The sequence below is a fragment of the Piliocolobus tephrosceles genome, chromosome 7 (assembly GCF_002776525.5).
Source record: "Piliocolobus tephrosceles isolate RC106 chromosome 7, ASM277652v3, whole genome shotgun sequence".
Lineage (NCBI taxonomy): Eukaryota > Metazoa > Chordata > Mammalia > Primates > Cercopithecidae > Piliocolobus > Piliocolobus tephrosceles.
The window spans coordinates 86968984-86982121 of NC_045440.1; the positions used below are offsets into that span (position 1 = coordinate 86968984).

General features: G+C 40.2%; 1 protein-coding gene across 1 annotated transcript in view; it reads left to right on the forward strand.

Moving 5' to 3' along the window:
- The window catches only part of ATP6V0D2 (ATPase H+ transporting V0 subunit d2), a 57631-nt gene extending 49069 nt beyond the window's left edge, over positions 1–8562 (forward strand). Inside the window, exons 6-8 of the mRNA XM_023222908.1 lie at positions 4460–4636; positions 5810–5884; positions 7158–8562. Of these exons, the coding sequence (XP_023078676.1) occupies positions 4460–4636; positions 5810–5884; positions 7158–7319 (414 nt within the window). The 3' untranslated portion in view covers positions 7320–8562. The remainder of the gene's footprint in view (positions 1–4459; positions 4637–5809; positions 5885–7157) is intronic.
- The last annotated feature ends 4576 nt before the right edge of the window (positions 8563–13138 follow it).

Genomic DNA, 13138 nt, shown 5'->3' on the forward strand with positions numbered 1-13138 from the left:
AAATAACATTTTTAAGGCATAGTAAATGACAGAATGAAAAATAGTCTCTCTCAGTCATGCTAATCATGCAACATGAGTAACTAGTGACCCTATGAAGCCTTACCCTTTCTTTTCATAAATTCAGCTACTAGCCACACTATAAGAATCTGTATTATCTGTGGCTCAAAAGTAGACTTTCTACTCAGCATAATTCTTGTGGTCTAGAAATGGTTTGTGTACTTTCTACCTGTGAAATATGTGAAATAAAAGTTATATCAAGACTCATAACCTTATCAAAGGTATACAATAGCACTATTCCTGAGTGCTTTATATACATGAATTCACTTAGACTTCAAAACCACACAGAATGGGTAGTCTAGTATCTGTTTTTCAGTAGGAGCAACTGAGGCACAGAGAAGGCTAGTAACTTACCTTATGTCTCACAGCTAGTAAGTCAGGATTGGAATGCAGGCAGCTGGCTCTGGTACTTATGTGCTTATCCACTCTGCCATAGTGCCTCTGCATTAAATTCACTATTCACAGTTATTTTACATAAACATAAGTGCTAACTCATAAGCAAGATCATACTGTGTACTATAAAGATTGGTAAATAGGTAAGGTAAGAATTATGTCTTTGAATAGGTAAGAAATAGGTAAGAATTATGTCTTTGTAATTCTCAGTAATGTAAAAAAAAAGATAGTATCAGAAAAATGCTTATCACTGGGATGATATGATCAAATTATGATATGCCCAGTGTTCTCATTGTACTTTTCCAATCTTTGTGGTATCAGATTAGATTAGTTGTTTGTCTGTTTCAAACAGCGTTAAAAAAAGAGTGCAGCTAGGCATGGTAGTTTATGCCTGTAATCCCAGCACCTTGGGAGACCTATGCAGAAGAATCACTTGAAGCCAGAAGTTTGAGACCAGCCTGGGCAACATAGCAAAATCCCACCTCTACAAAAATACAGAAATTAACCAGGCCTGGTGGAACACACCTATAGTCCTGGCTACTCAGGAGGCTGAGGTGGGGCGATCACTTCAGCCCAGAAGTTCCAGGTTACAGTGAGCCATATACCACCTCACTCCAGGCTGGGTGACAGAGTGAGATCCTGCCTCTAAAAAATAAAAATGAAAATAAAAATCCATTGAACCATTTTTATTTATATAGAAATATCAGCTACACAGGGCATGGAGTTATAACATTTATAATTATATGATCAAAGGGTGTTTGTCAGTTTACATAAATACTTTTGATCATGTAATTACCTCCCTTTTATTTTTGTAACTATAGAGCACTTACTATTTATAAATTCCACGTGTATTCTCATTTACTCTCATTTGGCCGGAGACCTAATATGGTAGAAGAGACCATTAACCTCAGCTTACATGTGAAAATTTGACCTAATTACAAGATTATAACTTCATATAAAAAAAAAGAAATTGACTTATGTTCAAGGCAAATGCACTGTAGTATAATATTTGCCTTTTACTCCTACTCTTCAATCTTATGGTTAATAGGGCAGTGAAAAACAAGCATAAAATACATTTGTTCGATCTCTACTGGTCAGTGTATGTGCTGATAATGCTGGGCTCCATTCCAGTTCACTTTACTCTTTTCCATTGCCACTGACACCTCCGCCCACTGCCTCCTGCCAGATGTGCCCTTCTTCCCAACAGTATATTGCTATCTCTTGCAATAACAACAAAAAAATAAGGTCTAGTTATAACATGAGTACGTTTTTATAGGGAAGAGTAAAAGAAAAGGCACAGAACTGCCAACATACACCATACCACACAGCATGCCAACTCTCTGCAAGAAACAGGAGCTAAGTCACACTAACACCAGCCCATTCGGTCTCCTCTAATCAAATGCGTGTCAAACTCTGCTTGGGGATGGTCAAAGAACGGTACTTTTCCAATTCTAAAATGATGGGTTTTTTTCCCTAAGAGGATAATACACACACTTACCCAAAAGAGCCTCTAGACTAGAAGAGTAAGGTAGATATATAGTCAGTTATGATAAAAGGAAAATGGAATGTAATCAGGGTTCAAAGGGAATCACATCCAATTAGAGAAGAAATGGAAGGACTTCTTATGAAAAAGATGACAATTGATGGGACATGAATGCAGGGAGGATTTCAGCATGCAGAGTTATGGAACACAGCACATGTGTGGTAGGCTAAGAGAAGAAGTGGTAACAAGGACAAGGAGGTAGTGAGAAGATGGAGGGCTCTGATAACCTGTATCAGCCAAAGCCCTTTCTTCTTGTATTCATATTCTCTCCCCAGCTAGCTGTCCTTCCCACTTCTCCAATTGCTTTTCCAATGATTGAGCGATGACAATTCCTCCAAAACATCCTGTTTTACTTCCTGCAGCTCCTTCCTCCAACCTGGCCTCTGCTGTTTGCATGTCTGCAATGCTGCCTACCTTGCCCTAATTCTCTTTGTAAGATCATAACATTTTAGAATCAGAGAGCACATTAAAGAACATCTGAGACAATTACCTCCATTGTTGCTCTTGCTGCCCTAATTTTTGTCTGAAGTTTTCTTATTGCCATGAAATCTTCCTCTTGCATTTCTTCTCTTATCCCTAGAAGGTCTAAAATTACTGACAGGACTGGTTATATTCAGTAGCCAGAGACAGCTGCCTTTGCTTCCAAATAAAGCCACTCCCTACTTTTCAGCTCACCCATAATTTCCATGAGAGCAATCAAAAGGATCAGATGGAACTAACGCTCACTCTCCTGATAGAAAACACCTGTTCTTACATGAGAGTTCCGGTGAAATCTGTTGCAAGTTGGGTTTTGTTATCGGTTAGCCAGTCAAAAGCTGATTAGAGGATAGCACACAGCAATTCTTTTCAGCTTTCATGTGCATACAGATAGCCTGGGAATCCTGTGAAAATGCAGATTCTGGTTGAGTAGGGCTGGACTGTGGCATGAGACTCTGCACTTCTAATGAACTTCCAGGTGACGTCAAAGCTACTGAGCCACAAAATAATGCTTTGAATAGCAACATTATGGAGAATGTTGGAGAATTTTCAAAGTATTAGGGGATCATGCATCACTCTGTTGGATTCACTAAGTACTTAAGACTTTCTTATGTGTCCGGCACTGGCTATTAAAAAAGGAACAAAAGACTGGGCATGGTGGCTCATGCCTGTAATCCTAACACTTAGAAGGCCCAGGAGGGAGGATTTCTTGAGCCTAGGAGTTCATGACCAGCCTGGGCATTATGGCAAAATCCCATCTCTACAAGAAAAATTAGCCAGGCATGGTGTCACATGCCTGTAGTCCCTGCCACTTAGGAGGCTGAGGTGGGAGGATCACCTGAGCCCTGGGAGGTTGAGGTTGCAGTGACTCCTGACCCCACCACTGCACTCCAGCCTGGATGAGAGAGTGAGACCCAATCTCACAAGAAAAAAAAGAAAAGAGCAATGAACAAGTGAGACATGGTTCTTAAAAGATTTTAGAGTGTAGTGGGGAGAAACACAGGCACAGATTTCAAAATGAAGTGGTAAGTACTGGACATTTGGAGTACCTGGAGAATTGCTGCTTAGCCCAAGGAAACCATGGCAAGCCTCCACAGTAGGTAGAGGAGGAGTCCCTGAAGGAGAGACTGAGGTGGAATGGCCAGAGTCGATAGGAGGAGAACCAAGAGACAGTAGAAACATGGAGGTCAAAGGAAAATAAATGAAATTTCAAGAAAGACTTGAGGGGTCAGATGAAATAGGAATGATGGAGGGATGGGAGCCCAGGTGCCTAGTGGTGTTCAGCACAGAGAAGACAGGCCGTGAGTATGTGTTGACCTACCTTGAAGATCATTAGCCACACTCCAGCATCTTACAAAGAAGAAAACTTCTTGAGAGAAAGATGACTTGTCCCACCCCACATAGTTCTTAGCTAGTCTTAGATTTATTAATACCTCACCTAGGACACTAACAAAGAAAACCAAAGGCATGAAAGTATAAACAAATGGTAGGTAGCACAAAATTTCATTATGTAAAAAGTTATGCTGACATTGACAACTAGGAAGGGATATTAACATGTATGGCATGCACTTTTTGTTCCAAACATCATTCTAAGTACTTCCACTTATATTACCTGGTTCTGTCCCTGAATGAACCCTAAGAAATAGGTATTATTCTCCTTTTTATAGAAGAGACACTTGCGACGCTGGTGGCCTAATGTGAGAGAGACACATGAGGAATTCATTGCAGGGTGCCCGGGAAATAAAGCTTACTGGGGTTTCAGGAGTCATAGGTCATCATTGCTGCTGTGTGATCCTTCTCTGGCAAGCAGAGTTACTCCATTACAAGAAAAGACTAGGGGAACACTAATAACACATGTCTGGAGTATAATTAGACATAGATCCAGAAAGGAAAGCAAATCATTTCAGAAATGAATTTGTATAGTTAAGAGTCTGTTTATAGCATTTAGCAGTTTATTAGATTTTACTGGTTTTTGTCTTGCAAATTCAGTTTGAGGCCGACAGACGTGCTTTTATCATCACTCTTAACTCCTTTGGTACTGAATTGAGCAAAGAAGACCGGGAGACCCTCTATCCAACCTTCGGCAAGCTCTATCCTGAGGGGTTGCGGCTGTTGGCTCAAGCAGAAGACTTTGACCAGATGAAGAACGTAGCAGATCATTACGGAGTATGTGATGACACCGGCTTCCCTAAGTCCCTTGTGTTAATTCATTTTCATGTGCTTTAGAAGCTCACACATCAAATGTCCACTTACACTCAAAAGAAGTAATAACATTTGTAAGGTAGCAAGCAGTGCTGAAGCAAGCTTCAGCAAGAGACACGTTAAGTTTCTAGCCCAAGCTGCTAATTTTTAAGGTTCCTGCCAAGCAAGTACTTGTTTAAATCTCCAGGGAATGGTCATCTGAGCACTCCTTTTGAAGAGTTTGATAAAGCAAGTTCCCCCAGGAGACTGGTGGAGTGTTCTGGAAATGTGAGCTCATATCAACGTTATGTAAAATAGTCTGACCCAGCAGCCCTTTCAGGTACCCACTAAGGAAACAAGGTTAGGCACAGAATGTCTAGGTGGACTGCAAGGAAGAATATGGATGTATTAGTTTTTCCACTCACCTTGCTGAGTGGCCAGAAATCAGGAGAGGAAAGACAGCTGCTTGTGTCCTTCCCCTACTCCAGCATCCAGTTGCTCTTGGAGCACCTAAAGCTCCTCAGCTTAAGTTTGTACACGTCGGCTCAGCTTCCATTCCCTCTGACTTGCACAGAGTTACATAACCTCCAGGTAACTTTTCCAGAGCTAGAATGACACTCATCTTTTCCTGTGGATTTCTGAAGCACTCCAGGAAAGACGAAAGTCAGCAAATGCATAAACCTTGTGACATCTCATATGTAATTGCGTGAGACTCTTTAGCACAATATGAAAATTTGAATTTCTCCCACATTCCACCCCTTCCACACTGGAAATCGCTTGTGAATTTTATCAATTTTCATCTCAAAGAATCTATGAGCCCATACTGATCAAATCATGAGCATTCACTGAGCTTCTATAATGTACCTAGCTAGGCCCAAGACCCTGAGTGAGAAAATGAGTTCAAACACTGTATACTGAGAGTTGAATTGCCTTGTAGCCCTGAACAAGCCAGTAAGCTAGAATTTCATCCACACTCTTGTTATTTGGATTTTTTGTTGTTTCTTTGGGAGCCAACATCCTATAAAAAAACCTTCAGTCCTCCTGGTATAGTTTTTTTTCTTAAATATGTGTGCAATTTCTATAATGCTAGGAAAAATATACTTCCATACATTTATAAGAAATGAAAATGTATTTAAAATTAATGTTTTTGTTTTTAAGGTATACAAACCTTTATTTGAAGCTGTAGGTGGCAGTGGGGGAAAGACATTGGAGGACGTGTTTTATGAGCGTGAGGTATGATAAGTGGAAATGCTATTAGCTTATTTTTCTCTTACTGTGGATTTTATATATTTTCTTACTTTGGATTTTCTTTTTACAACTGATCATGTCAATTGATTAGGCACATTCATAGCCTGATAGGCAATATTACTGCATTATTACTACAAAGTTACACACACACCTAGGAATCTTCATGCTAGCAGTGCTGCTAAAGTTTGGAGCCTTTCTTTTTTCTTTTTTTTTTTCCCTTCTAAATGAGTTTACTTAAAAACCGCGGGAATTAATGGAAGTACATTCCATTCCTCGTGGAATTTGCTGAAGAACATTATTACAAATGCTACAAATTTTAGTGTAAAATTTTGGTTAATCATATGAGATAATGTTTCTTTTTTTAAAAAAAAAATTATTATACTTTAAGTTCTGGGATACATGTGCACAACGTGCAGGTTTGTTACATAGGTATACATGTGCCATGGTGGTTTGCTGCACCCCTCGACCCATCATCTACATTAGGTATTTCTCCTAATGCTATCCCTCCCCTATACTCCCCCCTGCCCCCGCCACCAACAGGCCCCAGTGTGTGATGTTCCCCTCCTTGTGCTCATATGTTCTCATTGTTCAACTCCCACTTATGAGTGAGAACGTGTGGTGTTTGGTTTTCTGTTCCTGTGTTAGTTTGCTGAGAATGATGGTTTCCAGCTTTATCCATGTCCCTGCAAAAGACATGAACTCATCATTTTTTATGGCTGCTTAGTATTCCACTGTGTATACATGCCACATTTTCTTTATCCTGTCTATCATTGATGGGCATTTGGGTTGGTTCCAAGTCTTTGCTATTGGGAACAGTACCACAATAAACATATGTGCACATGTATCTTTATAATAGAATGATATAATTATATATCCTTTGGGTATATACCCAGTAACGGGATTGCTGGGTCAAATGGTGGTGTTGGTTCTAGATCCTTGAAGAATTGCCACACTATGTTCCACAATGGTTGAACTAATTTACACTCCCACTAACAGTGTAAAAGTATTCCTGTTTCAATTTGGAGCTTTTCTTGTGATTCTACTTTAATAACTTCCATTGTCTACATTTATCTGCAGAGTGACACTCTCCATTTAGAACTTTCTGAGTTGTCACCATACTCCTCCATTTGGCCCAATTTAAAGATTGCCTATTTAAATACAAATAAGCACTGCACGTACAAGCCAGTCAGCAGCTTAATATTATTTCATAATGTTCCAAATAAGTTGATGGTCTGTGTTACTTTTTTTCTTTCCTCAGGTACAAATGAATGTGCTGGCATTCAACAGACAGTTCCACTACGGTGTGTTTTATGCATATGTAAAGCTGAAGGAACAGGAAATGAGAAATATTGTGTGGATAGCAGAATGTATTTCACAGAGGCATCGAACTAAAATCAACAGTTACATTCCAATTTTATAACCCAAGTGAAGTTCTCAAATGCAGAAAATTATAAATGTTGAAAGGAAGTTATTGAAGAAAATAAAAGAAATTATGTTATATTGTCTAGACTACACAAAAGTAAGCCACACTATATCTTCTTGAGCTGCAAATCCATGGAAACACAGTAAACCAGCCCTGAAACAAAGCATTTCCTTATTCTCAGTGGCATTAGATCTTGTTTCCACATGTCTGTCTCATTCTTCACTGGGTCTTACAGGTTAATTTTAATTAACCCTATGGTGTTTTTCTTATTCTTGTTTGATCATGTTAAAAATTGGACCTAATAAAAGTATTTTATTCATGCTTTTCCATGCTTCACTACAGGTCCAAATACTGAATGTCTCCTTTACTTTTTCTCTTTTAAATTTTTTTCTAGACAAGGTCTCACTCTGTCACCTAGGCTACAGTGCAGTGGTATGATCACAGCTCACTGCAGCCTCCACTTCCTAGGCTCAAGTGATCCTCCCACTTCTCAGCCTCCCAAGTAGCTGGGACTACAAGTGCACACCACCACACAAGGCAAATTTTTGTATTTTTTGTAGAGACAGGGTTTCTACATATTACCCAGACTAGTGTCGAATTCCTGGGCTCAAAGGATCCACGATCCCCTTGGCCTCCCAAAATGTTGGGATTACATGCGTGAGCCACTGTGCTGGGCTTCACTGACATTTTAACTGTCTGTTCCTTGCCTAGATTCACAGAAATCCAAAGCTGTATGTAGCCAACATGGTTCACATTTGTTGGAAAATGCGTTTTTTGTTTGTTTTGCTTTTTTTTTTTTTTTCCTGACAGAGTTTCGCTCTGTCGCCCAGGTTGGAGTGCAGTGGCACGATCTCAGCTCACTGCAAACTCTGCCTCCTGGATTCAAGCAATTCTCTGCCTAAGCCTCCCAAGTAGCTGGGATTACAGGTGCCCACCACCACACCTGGCTAATTTTTTTGTATTTTTAGTAGAGCCGGGGTTTCACCATCTTGGCCAGGCTGATCTTGAACTCCTGACGTCATGATCCACCCTCCTTGGCCTCCCAAAGTGCTGGGATTACAGGCCCGTTGTTCAGCCACCGCACCTGGCCCCTTATTTTGTTTTTCTAACATACTTTGATCCAATCACCTTCAGAAAGCAACACAACTCCAAGTCCTATCTTCTAGATGCAAGCAGTGTTCAATCTGTTAATAAATTTGCTTTTCACACCTTTCTCTAAATAAAAGGTATATCCCTCTTTCTTGTGGTTTCTTCCTTCTTTACATGAGAAGAAAATGACCTCCTTAATTGTAGTTTACTCAGTCAAAAATTGCAAGTTCAGTTTGCAGGGTATGGATTCTCTATTAAAATCTCAGTAGCAATGGTGCATAGAGCTACCAGGAAAACAAAGGCAACACAGCACTGCTCAAGTCCTTCCTTTAAATATAAAAGATATTCTTAAATGTAAAATCTACATTTGCTATGTTTTAAAAAATAAACCCATATCTATTTGAAAATTCTTCAAATCAGAATATTTACAGAGAATATACAAATATTGATATCTAGAATTAGATGTATAGAACAAGGAGTAAATCAAATTTTCTGTGAAAATCCAGCTTTTTTAGTTAAATATTTTAGTAATTTTAGTGATAGGAACCTTTTTGTTGTTGTTGAAACAGGGTCTTGCTCCATCACCCAGGCTGGAATGCAGTGGTGGGATCACAGCTCACTGGAGCCTCAACCTCGCAGGCTCGAGTGATCCTCCTGCCTCTCAGCCTCCCAAGTAGCTGGAGCTAGAGGTGTGTGCCACCACAACTGGCTAATTCTTTTTCTTTTTTAAGGTAGAGACAGTGTCTCTACATGTTGCCCAGGCAGATCTCAAACTCCTGGGCTCAGGCAATCCTCCCACCTCAACTTCCCAAAGTGCTAGGAATACAGCCACCACACCCAGCCAATGGAACTTTTAAGCATACAGTAAAGTAGTAGCTCATAGAACCAGGAAGAAAGTCAAGTGCCCAGCCTCACACCTATGCAGGAGGCCCAGCCCACACTGGGGTCCTGATGGTATCTGAGGTGCCCCCTGGAGGACTCCAGTGCAGACCCATCAGCTGGAACCAAAGCAGCCACTGACCAAGTAGGGCCCCTGGTCTGGAAAGCATCTTCCTCGCCTTGCTCAGGATGCTGTCCTTCACGGTGGGGGACTTGGAGCCAGAGACACCTCTGTTGTTCATTTTAACTTGTGGTTTTTGATGATGGATTTAAGGCTTAGGGCTCCCTTAAAGATTGGGAGAAAAGACACTGATGGGAAAGGGGTAGCTTAAACAAAGACTCCAAGGTGATTCTCAGACTATCCCCTTCCCACCCCACCTCTCTGTGGTATGGGTAGGGCCCTTAATGTGCCACAAGGCTGCAGGCTGACGTTAAATTCCCTTTCCCTGGATATAAACAGAAGGATTCCAATCCTTCTAACCCCTTCCTCAGCCACCCAAGAGTCCAACCATTATGTGAATATAGAAGAAAGGAACTTCTCTAATCCCTTGAGGCAAGTAGAAAGTGTGCCCCTGGCATGGATAAAGATATATACGTTGCGATTTGAAGAATTTACCTTGAAGTTTCATAACTTTTCAGTGGCTGAGCAGGGATCTGACTGCTTCATCATGCCTCAGGGAACTGAGCTGTAATGGAAAACATGAACCTTTGAAAAACATCTTACAAAATGAGGCCCAAAAGTTCAGGTACTGTATATGGAACAGGGAAAATAGTGAAGCAAAAACTAATTTCTTGGGCAGGGTGCAGTGGCTCACACCTGTAATCCCAGCATTTCGGGAGGCCAAGGCAAGTGAATCACTTGAGGTCAGGCATTTGAGACCATCCTGGCCAACATGGTAAAACCCCGTCTCTGCTAAAAACACAAAAATTAGCCAGATGTGGTGACACATGCCTGTAGTCCCAGCTACTCAGGAGGCTGAGGTGGGAGGATTGCTTGAGCCTGAGAGGTGGAGGTTGTAGTAAGTCAAGATTGGACCACTACAGTCCAGTCCGAGCCACACAGCAAGACTCCGTCTCAAAAAAAAAAAAAAAAAAAAAATCTTGTTGTAAGTGACTGAAGCTGAGGCACCTCACCATCCCTTCTCTACTCTCCTTCTGAACATTTCATCAGTCCCTCAAATTCCTCCTCTATCTGCTGTAGTTAGTGTTAGAACATTATATTCCAATTAAACTCTAGACAGAATTCTTGGTGGTCTGCAGCCAGTCCTGTCTGTATTCTGAGGGTCTCCAGTCTTCTGCTCCCATCCATTGCTCTCAGAGGTTCACAGATCCTCTATCAGCCTATCTGAGGGCAGAATTTGCTAGTCCTCTAATGAGATTTTGCAGTTGCAGAATTGTGTTGCTCTATGGGATACAAATGTAGCAGCTGCAATTCTCAGGACATTTGGAGAACATTTCAGAAGAAATGCAGTCATTTTGGTTGTTCGGATGCTTTAGGAAAAAGGAACACTGACTGAGGGCTGGTGGAGATACTGAATTTGAGTTTGGCCCAAAAGCTAAGTATTACTGAACAATGACAGAATTCCATTAAGCACCCTGGAAGGCCCCCCATCCCCTCCACAGCATGGCGACCGTGTAATAGGGCATTGGGAGGCTAAAAGAAATATTTATAGGCCTGGCTCACTCCTGTACTCCCAGAACTTTGGGAGGCTGAGGCGGGCAGATCACTTGAGGTCAGGAATTTGAGATCAGCCTGGCCAACATGGCGAAATCCCATTTCTAATAAAAATACAAAAATTAGCCAGGCGTGGTGGCATACACCTGTAATCCCAGCTACTCGGAGGTTGAGGCAGAAGAACTGCTTGAACCCAGGAGGCGGAGGTTGCAGTGATCCGAGATCGCACCACTGCACTCCAGCCTGGCGACAGAGCAAGACTCCAATTCAAATAACAAAACAAATTGTAAAGTGAAGAAAGTCTTGGTGATGATCAGATCTGAGGCGCTTCATTAATAGTAATTTTTAGGTCTAAGAATTAAAAATGCTGTTAATAATGTCTTAGATCTCACAGAGAAGACACAGGAAAGATGCAATTACAGTTTCATTCTGTTTTGTCTTAGTTACTCTCAGAAGCAGACAAAATTCTCCCTGTTGTATGATTCATGTTATTCACTTTGAGTCATTTTCTCTTCACTTCAGCAAATGGAAACACTAGTACTTATATATGCTATATATACTGAATAAGAATTGCTGAGGAATATATGTGGCATTATCAGAGGGCATTATTCTCAGCGATTTCATCCCTTATGTCTCACAATAGCTGAGCCCAAGAGTTTTGATGTCATCTTGGATGACTGCATAGTCATAAGATGTATAAGTTTTATACATGCACAAACATAGGATGTGGAAACTCGAATAATGCCCAAACTACTTTACCTAAGTAATCCCTCTCTCCAGCATCTTCATTATTCCATCCGGCTTTTCCACTGACACCCCCTTTCTCCTCAGTCAGCTGTGCTGCAGTTTTCAACTTCCACCACTTACTGAACATTTGGTCAGTAATTGAAATCCAACTCATTACAGCCCTACTCAACATGGATGACATCTGGCTCCTTATGTAAGCAAGGCCAGGTTAGAGTTATCTTTGGAATGAAAGCAGAATAAGTAAAGAAGATGCACATAGAGACCATTGTGAGTATCAATATATTAGAAAGGAATTGTTCCCTGAGAATTACCATTCTAACTAGATCCACAAACGCCATTCAACAGCTAGGCTTACTGACAAAATATAAACCTACATCAGTAGCTCTACAGCAATAGCAGACTCCTGGTATCCCTGAGACTGGTGGTACTTGCTAGTGGGATGGATCTCTTATCGATGGTCAGATGGCAGCACCAGATTCGCTGAGTCAAGCTCTTCAGTGGTGAATGTCATTATTACCTTTATCTTTTAAGCAAATAGCAATTCTAGATTTTAAATATGTTATACATTTTCTGATTCTACTTTTGTAGATTTTAAAAAATTAAAGCATCTATTTAGCTACTTAGTTGTTAATGCTGAGATGTACATTTCATTGTGTAAGATGCTCACTGTTTCACATTTTGGGTTTATTTCAACTTGGGTTTTAAATTTTGTTTTTCATATAAATGTAAGAGTGGATACCAATATATTTCCGGTTATTTCTACAACATCAGGAATTTTTAAAAATTAAAAGATTATTTTGAAAATAGAAAACAAACTTAGAACTCAGACTTAATATCTTGATTATTTGATTTTTTAAAATTCAGTAATATATTTATTAAGATCAGCTTGGATGGGTGGGTGACCAAAATCCCAGATCCCAGTGTCCAGATCATGTATTTGTACACAAGGATTCACCATGGTTGTATAATGACAGTTGTATATGCTGAATAAATCCTTCGGAGCCCCAAATGCTTTTCAGTAGGTGGATCATAAGGAAGTTCTGTAGGATCCAGATATGCAAATAAATAAACAAACAAACATAAATTATGTCATAGGGAATTAACACTTCATAGTTTAACTGTGTCTTATACTGGATATAACTCCATGAAACATCAAGATTATTTTATTTATAGAATTTAATGAGTCCTTAACAATGACTTTAATCCGTGGATATGTTTCTTCAGAATAATAGACATTTGCACATCCTCCCAAAATTTTGCATAATGCATGAAAGGGCTATGGATGCTCTAAACTCCATTCATGAGCAACCTAGATATAGACCTCTATAGAGGTCTATAGAGTCCAGGACAGACCCCTCCATTGCATAAGTTGGGGAATGGAAGAAATGACAAGTTAGAAAGCAATAAATGGAAAATAATTTTAAAT